At 42.2% G+C, this 17,935-nt stretch overlaps 1 protein-coding gene across 1 annotated transcript in view; it reads left to right on the top strand.

Annotated features, from left to right (window-relative positions):
* lrch1 (leucine-rich repeats and calponin homology (CH) domain containing 1) overlaps positions 1–17,935 on the top strand; it is a 77,031-nt gene that overhangs the window by 43,270 nt on the left and 15,826 nt on the right. The window contains 11 exon segments of the mRNA XM_051075060.1: positions 1,825–1,961; positions 3,317–3,447; positions 8,057–8,144; positions 8,787–8,892; positions 11,215–11,330; positions 12,937–13,007; positions 13,091–13,177; positions 13,501–13,578; positions 13,914–13,950; positions 17,446–17,481; positions 17,483–17,519. Coding sequence (XP_050931017.1) covers positions 1,825–1,961; positions 3,317–3,447; positions 8,057–8,144; positions 8,787–8,892; positions 11,215–11,330; positions 12,937–13,007; positions 13,091–13,177; positions 13,501–13,578; positions 13,914–13,950; positions 17,446–17,481; positions 17,483–17,519 — 924 coding nt within the window.

Genomic DNA, 17,935 nt, shown 5'->3' with positions numbered 1-17,935 from the left:
ACAAAAAGCCAATGGGAATTTCTCATTAGGTTTAGGATTATTCCAGAAAATAAACTGTGACCAACTAAAGTTTCTGAACTAGCTGTGCTAACATGCTAACTTACTTCCTGCACCACTCTGTTATTTTTTCAGTTGTTTCATTTATAAAATGCGTGACCGTGGCCATCATAAGTTCCCAGTCAGAAGTGACGTCTGCTCCTTTGTAACTTCCAAGACACATATAATGTGCTAATTAGTAAGTTTTCCAGGTGTTGGTAGGTGGGTTTGTTTACCTGTGGACACAGCCAGGCTAGCTGTTTCCAATTACTATGCTAAGCTAAGCTAACTGGCTGCTGGCTTAAGCTTCATATTTAACGCACGTCTGTGCGTTAAATATGAAGCATCAGTCGTCTCATCTGACGTGTTTTTCAAAACGTTGAAGTAGTTGATGAAATACTGTCCATGTTGGGCTTTTTGGTTATACCTGCCTGCAGCCTGAGCTCACCTGTGAAGATGCAGTGGAAATTCAGATGTCTGTTTCATGGATTTTAAAAAAAGTGGTTAATGTCACAGCAGTACATCTATGTTTTCACATTTTATGCTTAAGCTATGTCAATGAAAATAGGTGATTTAATCCTCATTTACTCACTTGACTAATCTATTTGATATATAACTTGGTCATCGACATGCATGTCTACAGGCCTCTGCATCGACTATAACATTAAACAGTCTGTTTTTTATGAAGTCAAAGCTCAGCGTCTGCAGCTGAGCACAATTATAAACGGCTTTTATTTCCAGGTATTTTAGTTCTAATGAGGAATGAAGTTCACATGAACAGAAACGCTGAATCACTCGGCTGCTAACAATTACAAACCTCCTCTGAAAATAACAACAACAGCTGCATTGTTCTGTGTGATGGGAAACATGTCGGCGGTTTCAGCCACGTGAATGTTTGTTGGTGTGTAAAAATTCGGCAGCAGTATTTTAACTCTTCTAGACATTTAAAGGAGAAATGGATATATTAATGGCTGATTAATCCCTTATAGATTGGTTACAAGTCGTTAATAAGAGCAGCTGTTGCGTTGCCAGGTTGTGCAAAATCATCCTCCTGCAGACGCTTCTTCTCACTCTTTAATTCATCAGGGAGACCTCTCCAATGGACTGTCCAACCACTGACCCTCTGGAAAAAGGCTGCAGGTGTTACACTGGAGGAGGATTTTCCACAACCTGGCAACCCAAAAGTCATTCTTACTGAATTGACTGCTCTTCTCTAACACCTGTTGGGAATGTTTCCTGAGCTGTCATTAATCCAAGAAGATGGAGCTCGTTTTCTTGTAAAGTGAAACATTCGACACATTTCTGCAGCTGGTTCACGCATGATTTTCCACAGCAGCATTTTCAGACTCGGAGCTCGTCAGTATGACGGTCGGTGACAGTGGACGGTGGACAGATGATTCAGTCCCCTGTGTGTCTCTGCAGTTAAGACATCAGACAACTCTTTAGATGTCAGGAATTTATTTCCTTTTTGGCAGAGAAACATGTTAAATGAGCCACGGGAAACTCATGCAGGTTAAATGAGGCTTCATAAAAACGTTTAGTGCTGACCTACTCTGAAAGACTCAGAGGAGAAACTCACCAGTCTGGCAACATTAAGACTACAAACAGCCTGCTGTGGATTCATTACGTAAAGTATCTACAATCATATATTCAGGCCCATACCGTTTGTCAGAAAGGCCGAGTCTAATCTCGTCTACAACCTCAGAGATAACTAAAGCTGATGTTTGTGTGTGTGTGTCTGTGTGTGTGTGTGTGTGTGTGTGTGCGCGTGTGCACGTCTTCCTGCAGACCTGGCCGACCTTCCTCTGGTGAAGTTTGATTTCTCCTGTAACAAGGTGTCCACCATCCCGGTATGTTTCAGGAAGATGAAACAGCTCCAGTCGCTCCAGTTAGAAAACAACCCACTGCAGAGTCCACCTGCACAGGTAATGCACACACACACACACACAGTATCGACCTTACGCTGCTCTCTTCATCTATTCCATTCCTGTTTCTGTCTCTGTAACGTCCAGCTTCTGTTGCTGGCTGTACCAAAATGTTTCAGTCCTGATTGGTTCACACACCCTGCTGTACGTTTCTCAAAGGTGGGAGCATTGTCCAGATTTTAGAGGAGGTCATGTGACCTGACACCAATTATCAGATCAACAGATCTATGACTGATAATATATCTTGAAATAATCAGGGTTCTTCTTCCAGGTCTGGATGATTGAACTTGTTTGTAACAGCCACTCAGACTCTTTCTGTTATGATATTATGATGTTATGAACACATGATTAAACACAAGTGCACAACACTTTCAGTCACTGTGACCATTATAACAGTAACCAGCTGATCCCAGAGCAGCTTGTCAGTCTGCTGTAGAGTCTGAGTTTGATTATAAAACTGCTCAGATAGTTGGAAAAATGTCACAAGGAGCAGACACAACACATTGCCACCGGACAGGAAGTTGAAATACAAAGTAATGGCGTCAGAGCCCGTTCTTGTTGCTGAGAGCATTAGTTCAGCTAGGCACAGGTATAATCTTACTGTGCTCTATGGTTCCTTATCACCGTTCTGTCGAACTGTATCAGATGAACACCACTGTTCTGATGTTTGAAGCCTAAAGTCTCCAGAAGTAAGGAAGCTAATGTTAGGCTATAAACCAACTACACCACGGTCACATGACGTCAACGTCTCCACCACTAAGCTTCCAACTGGTCATTTCATTTAGCTCTGAGCTCTTCTACAAAAGCCTTTCTTCTTAGAAAGTTAGTGAGAGTTTGAAAGAGCGTGAGTAGAAACACAACGAGGCTGTAAAGGTGGACTGGTGAGTAGATGGGTTTTCATGTTAACGTCCCCGACAACCTCTGTAGTCTCATTTAGACACTCGTTAGCAACCGCCTTTTTTAAGACACGTAAAAGCTTCAAACATCAGGAGTGGGGGATTTACTGACCCATTTTATGTCGGAGAATCAAACCTGAAAATGTCTTGAGCTTGTGTTAAAACCACAGACCTTATTTCAGACATTTAACCAGAAACACACTGACTCTGGGACGAGGGAACAGGAAGTGCTAACATGCTAACATGCTAACTGACTTCCTGGTTTTAGGATCAGTCCTGCAGCTCTCTGTTGATATTCATTTTAACCTCCTCATGCAGTCCTGATTTACGGAGGTCCAGTGATAGGAATCATTTGATAACCTGTTGTCTCAGAGGCTGAAAGTCTGTGTGAATCCAGGCTGAGGTGGAAGAGGAATAGAAAACAGTTTGTCTTAATTCATTCTTTCTCTTCCTCTGCAGATCTGCATAAAGGGCAAAGTGCACATATTCAAGTATCTGAGCATCGAGGCGTGTCGCAGTGAGAAAATGCCCGACTCGCTCTACCTGCCCGTCATGGAGCGACTCAGCCTATCACGGCCCACCACCGGCAGGTCAGTGTCACCCAATGAGAAGAAAGTGTTTTCTGCATTAGTGCTGCAGTGGTTACCTCCTCCATCTGCTTCTACTCTATTATCACAGCGATCAGTTTGATCACTGTTACTTAATGGGAACAGTTGTGGCACATAACAGACTAATTGCCCCGTCGTTCTTCGAGCTCTCTGGCAAAGGAAAAAAGCAGAGTTTTAATTTTCCAAACCGCCGTCCTTGAGCAGTGCAGACAGAGAAGTGCTGCAGCTGCAGAGTAAACACACACTAAAAGGACTCGTTAGTCATTTTCACACACTGTTGGTGATCGAAATGTCTCAAAACCAAAACATCTTTATTTCACTGAAGGCGTCTAAGAAGCTTGGACCTTCCTGACGTAGAGTTTCAGGCGTCTGGCTGTGTGCTATCAGTCTGAAGCAGATTTTAACTGCAACTCCCAAGGTGCATATCAGGAGGAAATATCCAATAACAGAGCTTCATATTCTGTTGTGTGAGCTCTTAATGATTCAGCACTTTAAACCAGTTCACCCTCAGATTCTGATCCTTTTAGTTTAACCAGAAACATCTCTATATATCACTACCAGACTCCACTGACAAAAACAGCAATTTAACCAGGAGCTGCTGGAATACCACTGCCTCCATCTGTTAGTGTGTCTGTGTTACTGTGTGGTACTTTTACTTCAGTAAAGTATCTGATTACTTCTTCCACCACTGAGAGTCACACAGTAACACAGACACACTAACAGATCAAGGCAGAGGTATCCCAAGAGTTCCCATGTTCTGCTCAGTAAAATCCCTGTTTTTGTCAGTGGAGTCTGGTACTGATATACAGAGATGTTTCTGGTTAAACTAAAAGGATGTTCAGAGATATTTTAAACTCAGAAACATGGGAAAATAAGGTCCAGGTTCAAAAATACCAGAGCTATCTTTGAGAAAGCTGTAGCCTCTGAAGATTTTCAAGAAGGAAAATAATCAGAAGTTAACTGTACTTGCTCCAAACTTTTGGGACGCCCAGGTTATCGTCTTATATCTGCTCTCAGTTCTTCTTAGCTGAGGACCGTCAACATGGCTGCCAGAGGCATGTTACATCACCTCAAAGCCGTTTATTTTGTTTAGTTTTAACGACATTAAGTGTGTCTGTGGGGGGATAGAAAACTGTCTCTGCTGGACCAGCATGGCTGTCTGAGATCTAAGCTTCCTCAGTTTCTCAGTCTGGAGCCAAATCCTCCATTAGTCAGCTGAAACTGATCCGTCCTCTGGCTCCCCGCTGGGCCACACTGACAGTCTGTCTGCTATCAGAGGAGTTCACTGACGAGTCAGGCCAACATCCAGTCGTCAGCGTGTGAGATGTTATTTATGATCAATGGATGAAAGAAGACATGAACGGATGGAAGGAATGAGGAGTGAATAAAGGAACGAAACGAGGAACAAATGAGCAGGAGTGAAGGATCCAGCAGAACGATCAAAGTAAGGATGGAGAGAAGCAGCTACAGAGAAAAATGTAGGAGCTTAAATGTAGGAACAAAGGAGCAATTGTTGGAGCGATTGTAGAAATGGGAGAAGGATGGAAGGAATGCACAAACACTGAAACGAGTGAAGCAACGAGAGGAGAGCAAAGAAAGGGAAAACAAAGGAGGGAACCTAAGATGGAACAAGTAAGAGTTAATCTAAGACCTGACAACCGAAGAGAGGAAATTTCCGATATTCATACATTTTTATTAAAGTGTGTAAGATCTGCACACGCTGCTGTACAACGTTAGAAATCAATAAAAACATTAACCCTCACCTCAGAAAGAAAATATTTTAGATTTACACTCAGAGACTCAAAAAGGAATCATTTCATATGTTCATACCAGGGCTGTCAGTCAGTATTTGATTCTCCAGAGTTAACTCACGATTAGTCACAAATTCTCTGTTCTAAATGCACCTTAAAGGTTAGTTTTTCATCTAATTTAATCAAGTTAATCACTTTATTACCAAAACAACAAATACTGTCCTGAATATTCTCCAGAATAACCTCAAAGCTACTGCACAAAGAACTGATTGATTGATTGAACTTTACTGCTGCTGCATTACCTCCTGATTTCCCAAACTACGGGTCGGGCCGAGGGTCATAATAACAGAACGTACGTGTATTAATCACGTGTCAGAAAACGTAGTGGTGTGAAACTTAATTTAGTGCCACAGTAACGTTTGTAGAAGAAACATTCTAACAGCTTTGGATCCGGCTCAGATTTCAGGGTATTGTTAATAAAGCACGTGGAGCGAGATCACCTCCTGCACTTGGCTGAATGTGGACATGGAGCAGTAAAATGTTTCAGTCCTGATTGGTTCACACACCCTGCTGTACGTTCTCAAAGGTGGGAGCATTGTCCAGATTTTAGAGGAGGTCATGTGACCTGACACCAATTATCAGATCAACAGATCTATGACTGATAATATATCTTGAAATAATCAGGGTTCTTCTTCCAGGTCTGGATGATTGAACTTGTTTGTAACAGCCACTCAGACTCTTTCTGTTATGATATTTTCTGTTATGATAGTACTCAGGCTGTGGCTGGTTGATTTCACCTGGTCAGGCTGAACAGACGAACGTCTGAGGAGGTCAAAGCTCTGACCTGTGGTCCCACAGTGAAGCCATTCTTAGTGTAATATAATGTTGACCTCATGGTGGCGCTGGAGGAGGAGTGAGGGGATCATCGGCCATGCTCCCATCCTCAGAGCTGCTAGACAAGGAAGCGCTGAGGAGGTGAAGGAACGAATGAAGGAAGTAGAACTGAAAGAAAAGAACAAAGCCACACTGTCAAAAATAGAGGTGAGAAAAGAAGGGGGAGGTGCGAAGAAAGACAGAAATAAACAAGAGAAGAAGAGTCTGCTGCTTTAGACTCTCCATCATTCAGTTGAAACTGAGCCTGAGCTCTCACAGGATGCTGAACTCTGTCATGTCCGCCCACATAAAACACTCCCAGCACGTGGGCAGGAGAAATGGTTCCTATTCTCCTGGAGAGCAAACGCTCATCCTCCACTCACACATTCTCTTTGTTTTTTTTCCTTCCTAGTCTTCCTTTCTTTTTTCCTGTTTATTGCTCTATCTTCTTCTCTCTTAACTTTCTGACTTTCTCTTGTTTCTTAATCCATCTGTTCATTTCTCTCCTTCCTTACTTTTTGTTTCTTTTTTCTGTTACCTTCAGTAGGAGTGTTTGAACATGTGGTTCCAAGTGAGTGTTTTATTTAACAAAACCTCTCCCTAAACGTTGAAAGATTAATAATACCAGCGGGGTGAGGTGGAGTTGTTCCTCCTCTCCTCTCACTCCACAGGAAGCTGGGAGCAGATTGATGCTATTTTTAAAACTCCATTAAAACAAAGACCTTGAAAGAAAAACCAGGAACACAGTGAAGCTTAGTTTACCTTCAGCTGGGATGAAGGAAGAGTGTTTCTCTGCAGGTGCCCCGCCAAAATAAAACACCACCGGGCTCTGAGTTACAGGTTATCTCATCACACTTACTGTCAGAGCTTTGCACCTCATTACGTTCGTGTTATTTGGCATGAGCACGATGAGGATCAGTGTACAGTAAGCTTTGTGTTTTTAATCAGAGGTCAGAGGTCAGGGACTGATGAACCCTCACTGACTGCAGATCAATGATCCAGTAGAGGAGAGGAACGGGAATATTGTTCACAGGAGGTTTAGTCCTAGCCTAGAAAATGGTGTGTGTGTGTGTGTGTGTGTGTGTGTGTGTGTGTGTGTGTGTGCGCGTGTGCGCGTGCACGTGTGCACTTATTAGTGTATGTGTGCGCAAGCAATTATAGCTCATATTATTGCTCAGTTGCTTAGAGACTGCCGTAGTGCTGCGTTCACACTGCAGCTTAAAGTTGACCGAATGTTTTGTCTCTACCAGACTCCATTGATAAAAACAGGGATTTAACCAGGAGCTGCTGGAATACCACTGCCTCCATCTGTTAGTGTGTCTGTGTTACTGTGTGACTCTCAGTGGTGGAAGAAGTAATCAGATACTTTACTGAAGTAAAAGTACCACACAGTAACACAGACACACTAACAGATGGAGGCAGTGGTATTCCAGCAGCTCCTGTGTTCTGCTCAGTGAAATCCCTGTTTTTCTCAATGGAGTCTGGTACTGATATATGGAGATGTTTCTGGTTAAGCTAAAAGCTCTGTCTCTGTAGGAATCCTATCCATAATGTTGTCAGGCACGCATCATAACACTTTAGTTGCTTTAACTGGAATAAATGCTTTTAATTTCTTTGGCTGTGGGAAAGTGATCACAGAAGATGAAGTCATGAAGCTCATGTAGCTGTTACAGGAGTATAGGCAGATGCACAGAGGCTGTGAATAAAGTATTCCTCTGCAGGTGAAATGTCCTGAAGACAAAACATCACTAATAATGTTGAGTATTTATTTAAAAAACAAATCAGATCTGAGCAGGAAATCAGATTTTACACAGCAGTGTGAACACAGTCTGACAGAGAGAGGGAGAGAGAGAGAAGACTGTGCTCTCTCTCTCTCTCTCTCTCTTTCTCTCTCTGTTTTAGCTCACTCACACACACACATCCCTCCTGTGTGTGTCAGGTGTGTGACCTGTGTTGTGTGTCTGCAGTGTGGAGGACATGGAGCAGCAGAAGAAGCAGGACAGCGACTCAGGAGTCGGCAGCGACAACGGAGACAAGAGACTGTCTGCCACTGAGGTACTGAGACTGTGTGTGTGTGTGTGTGTGTGTGTGTGTGACTGTGTGTGTGTGTGTGTGTGTGACTGTGTGTCTTTGTGCTTGTGTATTATTGTCTCTGGATGCTGTGTGTATTTCTGTCTGTGTTAAATCTTCTACTTGTTTTCCAGTCAGATCCCCAGCACCTCAACGTTCATTTTCCTTTTACATGTGTCACGTTTAAACATGTGTGTGTGTGTGTTCATACGTGTGTGTGTTCATATGTGTGTGTGTGTTTATATGTAGGACGTGACTATTTCTACACAGAGCAGGAACATTAAAGATGGTATCTACCGTCACACTGTTACTGCAAACTGACTTGTCTCTTAAATTCTTTAATTTGTCTATGGACTTCTGTACTGTGTGAGATTATGTTTCAGTCATTTACTTTTAATTTTATTATGAAGAAAACTATTCTAACATTATTAACAGTTTATTTACAGAGAAATAATTCACTTGTTTCTTTTTATTACGTCAGTTATCAAACCTCATCAAAAACTCAACTGATCATGAAGTTCTCAGGCTGATACTGATGTTAGTTAATCTAATTAATACATTTTAAAAAATCATTTTTCAGCCTAAAAGGCGAATTATTTCCTCCTTTTTCTTCTTCTGTTCTTGCAGCCGTCAGATGAAGACAGTCTGAGTCTCAATGTGCCGATGAGCCACATCACAGAGGAGGAGGGAATCAGCAAAGACGACTCCAGTGAACACATCAGCTCCCTGACAGGTAACACACACACACACACACACACACACAAAGAGCTGTGAGTGGACAGGATGTTGTGTCTGGACTGGGCTGTATATACAGTAATGTACAGGTTATACATTGTGTGTGTGACTGTGTGTGTGTCATCATTTTTTTTATTTTAAATTCCACAAACAAGGCAGAGCAGGTTTATTTACAGACACGAGGCAGCTGAGAGTGTTTTACAGTGACACAGTAAGACATTCAGGTTACATTAAAGACAACAGAAACAGAAGTTTAAGATTAGAGGGAGGCTGTGTGTGATTTACTGGAGCAGCCCCTGATTTCAAAAAGCTGACAGAAGCTCAGGTGTCGAGGAAACTTGTTCCACAGGTGATGAGCTCAGACACTAAAGCTGCTCCACCTTCACACTGAGTAAACCTGTCCCAGACCACCTGAGGGGTCAGGGTGTGGATCAGAGATGGACTTAGGCCTGAGATGCTTTATAGACCAGTAACAGGATTTTAAGAAGCAGTGACTCTTGGTGTTTTTAAGGTGGTAGTGGGCTGCTTTAACCTCACTGCACCGTGATAGAAAACAGAGGGATGCAGCAGATGGGAATTCCTGCTTGATGAATTACTGAGATTATTATTTGATTGTCAATAATTTTTGTTGATCAGCTTCCGTTGGCTGAGTAATTGACTAATTATCTAATCGTTTCAGCACTAACGAGATCTGACACCAGAGAGAATGAAAATGTTCTGATAAGGAGGCAGAGTGTTTTCTGTTTCCTCTCAGCATGCGTCGCCTCCATCAGTTTTAGCAGCGATGTCAGAGAGTGAGTTCTGCAGCTTGTTTTACTAAATCTGAGCGTTGACGACAGGTGGAGCACGTTGCATGTAAAAGGTTTCTCTGGATTTTGTATTCATCTGGAGGTCACACTGTGAAGGAAACATAGCTTTTATAGACTGATGTGATCTTTCATGGCTTAAACTGATAACTTTTCTTAGTGTGTGAAAGATGAGTAGAGGGCAGAACATTTCATCTCTCTCTGTGCACGTTCTACCTTCAGCTACAGGCCCCTCAGAAAGTGCTGTGACTGTCTGAGCCAGTAAGATTACCATCATGAATGTATTCAGACATGACTTAATGAATGATGAGGCGGCTTATTTTTCACTGTATATCACTATATCACTACCTTGTGTGGTACTTTTACTTCAGTAAAGTATCTGATTACTTCTTCCACCACTGAGAGTCACACAGTAACACAGACACACTGACAGATGGAGGCAGTGGGATTCCAGCAGCTCCTGGTTAAATCCCTGTTTTTGTCAGTGGAGTCTGGTAGAGATATAGAGATAAAATTAAAATAAATGCTTCTTCATTTACACAGGAACACAGGAAAATAAAGCCCAGCAGGTTCAGAGACACCAGAGTTATCCTTTGATGGACTGGGGGGGGGTCATGTGTGAAACAGGCTTTATTGTAACACCCAGTCAGTTGTGTGTGTGCAGTGTGTCTGTGAGTATCTGGGCTGTTGAACTCTTATTAAAGAACAGCAGCAGCTCCCCAGACACACAGTTTAAATAGACTTCAATCAGCCTCAATCAGGTCAGAGCTGATGGAGGGTCACATTTGCTGAGCTGAGCTGAGCGGAAGCAGGGCTGTCTGGGTTATTTTAACCCACACTCTCTTCCTAATGTAGGTAGGGTAGCAACAGAAGCGCTTCACTTATTTATTTATTTATTTTGATTGTTGGCTTGTTTTAAGAGGCTGGGGACGGTTAGCTGGGCTGCTGCTAACATCAGCTCAGCTTGTTTTTAGGTTAGGATTCCTTCAGTGTTGATGGTTCGGGGGGTTTTACTGGGAGCTGAGTTCTCCCACAGGTCTCCTCCTCTAATGTTACAGTTAGAACGCTATAAAAAGTGACTTGAAACAGTAAGAAAGAAGCCAGATGAAAATGTGTCGATGTCTTGCCAACCGGCTCACAGCCAGCACTTACAGAAAACCCTGGTGTTCAGATAGAAAGTGAGGTGAATTTTAGAGGTGATGAGTCGCCATACAAAGTCAAAGTAAAGACACAATTAGACTCAAATTTGCCCAGGGCGGAGCGAGCGACTTCAGGACACAAAAAAATGGGTGTATCTCAGCATCCCAAAGGTGCAGAGAGGAGAGGAAAGCAGAGAGAGACTGGAGGGAAATCATAGGAAGAAGCAGAGTTTCTGTACAGTCGGTACAGTGGATGCAAAAACAGTCCAGCCGCCAGGTTGTGTGAGTAACACAAGGTGAAAATAGGCTGAACACGCCTGAGACTCCCAGCACGTCTGTTGGAGACACTTACGCTTCTGTTCTCCTTCTTCACAGCAGACCCAAACTCCGACTCTGTCCGTCTGATTGAGGAGAGCCCTACGGAAGCCCTGAAGGACCAGTTCAGCTACAGAGACTCTGCTCTCAGCACTCGCTTCGTCAACTACATCAAGGCAAGACTTCATGTTGTCTGAGTGCTTGAGTCAGTTTATTGTTAAAGATTGATGCAGTAAATGGGTCACTTCATGAATAATGCCGCGCTCAGAGCGAGGTTATGTAAAACGGCTTTATTTTATTCCAGCTTTACGCAGCTCCTAAAGTCTTTGGTTTGTTTTAATGGAGCCTACAGCCTGAACTGTCACTTTGTGTTAATGTGAGTTTAATTTACGTCTGGAGTTCAAAGTTTCTGTCAGTTGGTTTGTCATGAAAGTCCAGCAGTTAGTTAGAGAGACTGTCCTGTTATAGACGGTTACATCACACTGACCCTGTGTGTCACTGTGGAGACTCAGCTGTGACCAAATAAGGGCTAAACACAAAACGAGAGGACAACACAAAGAGATGAGGAGCCTGTTGATGTGGATTCAGTCAGTAGAGCTGTTTTAGTTATTTAACAGCCACAAATGGGACAATCTAACGCCTCACAGGAGATCGCTGGTCATGTCCCATTTCCTGCAGAAAGACAGGGCTGCTTTCTTTTGACTAGGACCATGATCACGCTCTCTGAGGTCAGATGTCCAACTTGGAGCAACCCCACCAACCCTGACATAAGAATTGAAGATGGAGTTCAGTCTTAGTTAGTTAGTTAGTTTCACATGAAGTCAGTCAGACACTGTTCAGTTTTATCTGTGGACATGTTGCTACGCTGTTTGTATGTGCAAAATACCGCATAGAGCTTTGTTATCAACTGGTATTAGTGACAACAGCTAACTAGCTTAGCTTAATGTTACATGTTTCTTTCAAACAGTTAAATTTGGACGGCTTCTTAAGAACTTTGTAAAGTGTTTGCGTTGAAATCTAACGTTACCAGCTGAGGTGTTCTTCAGATGGAGCAGATTTGTTTTGATACTCTGAGAGAGCAACAACAGCAAAGACCTTCCTGCAAGTGCATGTTTTTCTTTCATGTTTTTCTTAACTGAAACACGTTCCGACTCCTGACTTCAGATTTAAATGGACCGCACCATTATTTTCGCACGCTTGTGGGTGTAAATGATTGATAGGGACAGAACTCTTTGGAATCAGGTGCAGTGTAAGATCTGGGAAATGTAAATCTGGTGGGTCGAGAAACAGGCAGATTGGAAACAAACCTCCAGGTTAGACAAACTCATCAGGAACAAAAGTGAACAGGAAAATTATCACCCAAACTCCATCACAGTTTACAGACTGAGCTTCAACTATCATCTGTTGAAGCTCAGTCTGTAGTTCTGTGCACACAGCTTGTTACAGACTTTTCAGGAGCGTCACTTTCAGTTTGACCTTTAGAGAACTGGATAAACTGCTGGTGTGTTTCCAACCTGCCAGAGACAAACAAAAATATGGACTGGACCTCAAAGAAAACTGATAAAAGACAGTGGGGTCACAGCTATCTGTCGATCTGAGCGTCTTTGAGAAACATGAGGAAGGAATAGATAAAGGAGAGACAGACTTCAGTACACTGTCCTTATTGTTGTGTTTGTTGATGAGGGGACAGTGGTAATGTCTCTGAATTTTGGCCAATGGCTGAGCGAGTGGATCATGTGACAGCTGCAGCTGGTGCTGATATGTGTGTGTGTGTGTGTGCAGGGTCGGACAGCAGCAGACTTTGACGAACCCCTCAGGATAGAAGAAGACTCACACTGGCAAACAGAGCAAACGTAAGTTCACTGATTCATTTTAAACAAACGTTGTTGCTTGATGATTGTAGTTTATTTAATTACTTGTGTCTGTGTGTTCGCAGGTCAAAGGTCACAGGGGGCACAGAGCTCCACATTGACATGATCAACCAGCTGAAGGAGGCTGTGGAGCTGCTGCAGGACCCCAGCAGGTGAGAAGTTCAGTTCCAGCTTGGTGTTATCAACAATGTGCCAATAAGACATCAAAACTGCACCTTTGTTTGTACTTTAATTTAATAATGAAACCAAGGTTTAGACATCCGCCTCTTCAGTGTTAAGAAACTCTTAACAAGGCGTATGCCCATTGGATTACATTTCAGCAGCTGTTGGCGGTGGCTCAACAGTGTGCCTATCAGCCGATTTCACCCAAAGATATGGGAAAATAAGTTATCCTTCTGCTTAACAGACTGTTAAGCACAGAGTGTTGAACAGAACGGTTGATTTAATCATTTTTTCAACTTCTTTTGTTTGTCAGAGTGACCGCGGATCAGGACGATCTGTCTGGAGTCCAGCTTTACCCGGTGGAGATGGTCACAGTGGAGGAGTCACTCAAGTAAGACTGTTTCTATGCTGTACGACGTGCAAATGAGTTTTTCCATGGTCGTGGTATTATTTATTTCTGATTAAGTTGTTGTTGTTGCCTGCATCAGAAAAAAATAAACAGGGAGCAGTTTTTTTTCACTCTCATTTTTGCATGCACCTCTAAAATAATGTACCCAAAATAAAAAGGTTACTGTTCTTCAGCACTTTTGATTACAGTCTTAACCCTGGTCTCCTTTGAGAGGGAACTCTTTACATCTTTACAGATTTCTGCATGTAGAGTAATGATTGAAGAGTAATTGATTATATATCTTCTTTTTCCTCATTTATTTCTCTCTTCCTCCTCAGTGGGCAGGACAGTGATGATGGTGCCACCACACCAAAGGTACAGTGTGTAGAACTTAAAAATGTATCTTATTTTGAATGAATACACAGCACAGAATAACAGGGTGTCATCAGCATACATGAAAAAGGTTAATACTTAATTGTAATGGGACAGTCACAACTGATGCTTTTTATCTGGACAGACTTTCAGTGACTTTGGTGTTAAGTGTTGGTGCTCAGTTTCTAGATCAGCAAAGAGTGTTAATAATAGTAAGGAGGTAAATCAGAAATGACAGAACAATACCAATTTTGAGACCCTGTAACAGTGGTTCTTAAACTTATTTTGGAAAATGACGGAAATATCAAGAGTTAGAAGCAGAGTTTGGTGTGTTTGTCACAGCTACAGCACTTCCTGCTCCAGAAGGAGAAGGGTATCATGGGTAATATACACAGTTTGGCTGTGTTTCAGTTCAGTGAGTGGGACTACACAGTCTGAGCTCCAGTCAAGAGATTGACTGGATTGAGTTTGTTTTCTGTACATGAAAACCATTGAACCACTCGGACTCAGAGCTACAACAGAATTAATTACAAAAGTTATATTTTGTTGCTTTAACCACAAAAGTTATTAGGTCTAGAAATTGTTGAAAAACGTGATTCAATTTGAACAATTTCTCTGATGACCTAGAAATGGTAACAGACGATCAGCAAATAAACATTTACTCAACATACAAAACAGCATCTGCAGTCATTTCTCTTATACTACCAGTGGGGGGCATTTTAAATCTGTTAGCTGTATTACACTTAGACACATGGTCCTTGATGAGTATACCTGCGTGATAGAGTCCAACTAAGCCTAATATTTTGTGTCTTTGTCCTTGGAAATATAATTTAAAGCCTGTAAGTGTGTAAGTAATAGAAGTTATTTAAGTATATTTAAGGCCTAAACGTTTGATGCGTTCTGTAGCAGCACATGGAGGAAGGTGGATATGAGTTCCAGAAGAAGAGACAGATGATTCTAGAGAAGGCCAGGTTTGAGGCCCAGCTTGCATGCCGGGAGTATGAATGGCATATGTCAATCAAGGTAAACATACTGTAGCACCAAGCCACCGGATGCAGGCTCTGTCCTCGCCCCTCAGAGTGAATGCCCTCAACTGTCCTCAGTCGTGTCTCCCACTAAACCGACAGTCTTGTCCGTCAGACTTGTGTGTCTGTTTGCTGTGATTTGGCGAAGTCAACCACACGGAGCTTTCACATGTGTCGCATCTCATCTGGCTGTGGCTGACACATGTGAACAGAGTGGGAAAATGTCTCGTCGTTGCCGTTCATCAGTCCAAATCTTTCACCAGTATCTCAGAGGTTCTTGAGAGATGAGTAATTTGTTTGAATAAAGTCAATTTTGATAAACTAGTGGCTGGTGAATTGGCAGTTTCCTGTCTTGCATGTTGTTAAGAGTTCATCTGCAGAATTGGCTGATATGTGATGTCAGTCTGTTTGGGTCTCTGTGTCTCGTTTGTGTCATAAACAACCAGCTCCGTCGGACTATAACTTGAGTTGTATGATTTGTTTTTACTATTGAGTTCATGGTACTTGGAAATTTTTGTTGCTTTGTATTTTATTGTGTCTTGTATTTTGTATTAGAACCACAAATCACGTCCTAGAAATGAATGTGTTTTCAGTTGTAAGTTCATTCTAATCGCCTGTTAAAGGAATAGTTTAGCATTTCTGTAAATAGTCACAGCACATATCTCCCTCTAAAACCACAAATTGTTGGTTTTTTCTTGCTTCTGTATTTTTTAAACAATGACCAGAGCTACAACGATTAATTTATGAACAGAAAATTAATTGGCAAATAATTGATCCTCAAAAAACAGTTTAGTCACTTCCTGTGGGAAATATATAACAGGCATTTTTTCACAATTAATTATCTTTTTTTTTTTTAGACAAAATTATTAATTGTGCAATGGAAAGCATTTTCAGCCAGTTAATTGATCATGAAAATTGACCATTCTCTAAGCCCTGCCCCTTTTTTGTTAGCTGTTGTTAGTCCGGCGAGCTGTCTGAGATATTACGGTGCCCCGACTGTCGCTAACTGCCCTCCCCTGAAGAAATGGTATTTTTGGAAAAAGAGAAAGTCGTTTCAGAAGGAAGCAGGAGAAGAGTCTGAGGGATATATCCAGGATGCCAAACTGCCTCAGCAGCAAAAACACATAAACAAAAGATAAAGATAGAAGCTAAAGCTACAGATCACGATGTAAAAGTGGCAGTTGATCACCTGGCAATCGAGCAAGAAGTAACATTGAACCATGATGAGCTCAAAATCTACAAAACTAGCCCGAATATAATGCGATTGCATGAGTCAAAGGATTATAGCCCTGTAGTTGTCCGACCCTGGCCAGGGGTTTGGTGATGCTACGCTATGATTGACCAGTCTGAGTTCGAGAGGCAGGACTTAGCGAAGGGTCAGTTATTGTTTGTGTTAGTTGTTGAGCTTTGCAGGTGGTGGTAGGCAAAGGTTTATTATTGAACAGAGCCAAGCTAGCTGTTTCCCCCCATTTCCAGTCTTTATGCTAAGCTAGGCTAATCACTCGAGCTCCAAACTTAAAAAGCAAATTAGGCCTTGCGCTGTCAGTGAACATTACAGCTCATCGCCCTCAGACTGGACTCTTGAGTGCTTGACAGAAACAAACAGAGTGAAGAGTGTGTAGGTTCAGAAACGTGGAGAACAAGAGTGCTTTGTTTGGAGAATATTTCCCCCAGATTTGTTTAACAATGCTCTGAAGCAAAGGCATGAAAGCACAGACAAACTGTTTATCAGACACTCAGGAGGAAAAAAAACAACAACTTATAGATGCACACAAATGTAGAGACACAGACACACTCTGTCCAGGATCTGAACCAGATGACCTCTAGTCCCAAATGACTGAGATTTAACAACCTCAGTGAAGACAAACAGCTGTTTAGAGTCACTGTTAGTCTGGTTTGAATGACATGACGACCTCGCTCTGCTGAAACGTCCTTTAGCAAGACGCTGAATCCCAATGAGATGATGTCTGATGATACTGGTAATGCAGGACCACCACTGTTTGGCTTTCCAGATCCAGGGTAAAAACCCAGATACAGATCAGATGTTAATGCCAGGTGGAAGTGAACGGTGGAAGACATGAGAGGATTTCCCTGCAGAATCATTTTAAACGGACTTTAATCAGACAAAAATCTGTACAACTTCAAGAGCTATAGTCTCTGGACTCTCTCTCTTAAGGAGTGCTGACACTGGATCAGTCCAGTCTCTCCCTGACTGTCTTGGTTATATAAGTTGAATGATGGTTAAAGACAGGAGGGAGGGATAGAGTGGAGAGCTCTTAACTTTAAGTCACTGAACTCCTGTAAAAATCTGTGTTTCCATGTAATTTATATCTCTGTGGAGCCATCTGTTAAGTCTGTGTGTCTTTGCAAACTGCTCCCATATGACGCACAGGACAGAAAATACCCATTCTCTCAGTGTTTATTAATGAAACTGTCTTCTTACCGTGTTGTTTCCATGTTTCTGTTGCCACAGCGAGACGACAGATCTCCAGCCAGCGGACACCCATCCTTTCTCCAGCCCTCCGTTTGGACTGAAGCCCCGTTCAGGTGAGCCAGATGTAGGCTTAGAGGGTGGGGTCGGGTACCTTGACTACAAGAGCTACTGGTTAACACATTAGTGTCATCAGAGGTCCTTATGTAAGCAGGAGGAACTCATTGATGACTGTTAAAGCATCTTGAATAATTGGATGTGCATTGGAGTGAAGGAAAAATCAAAAAATAAACCACAAACTGTGTTCAAAGGCTGGTGTAAAGAAACGTAAAACGTGATTTACTGTCAAAGAGAAAGGTCTCTCCCAGTAAAGGTTATACAAAGCATTGCAGCAGCAGTTCTGCCACCGGTACCTGAAGATGTAAAAAGAAGACAACGGCGAACATGATTTTGATTTTACAGAGTTTGTACTACAACTTTTGAATCCCTTAGATTTGTGGCCAAGATACAAACTGAAAGGAGACATTTCACC

Source organism: Lates calcarifer, linkage group LG1 (genome assembly GCF_001640805.2).
Source record: "Lates calcarifer isolate ASB-BC8 linkage group LG1, TLL_Latcal_v3, whole genome shotgun sequence".
Classification (NCBI taxonomy): Eukaryota; Metazoa; Chordata; class Actinopteri; family Centropomidae; genus Lates; species Lates calcarifer.
This window is presented reverse-complemented; position numbering and strand designations above follow the sequence as displayed.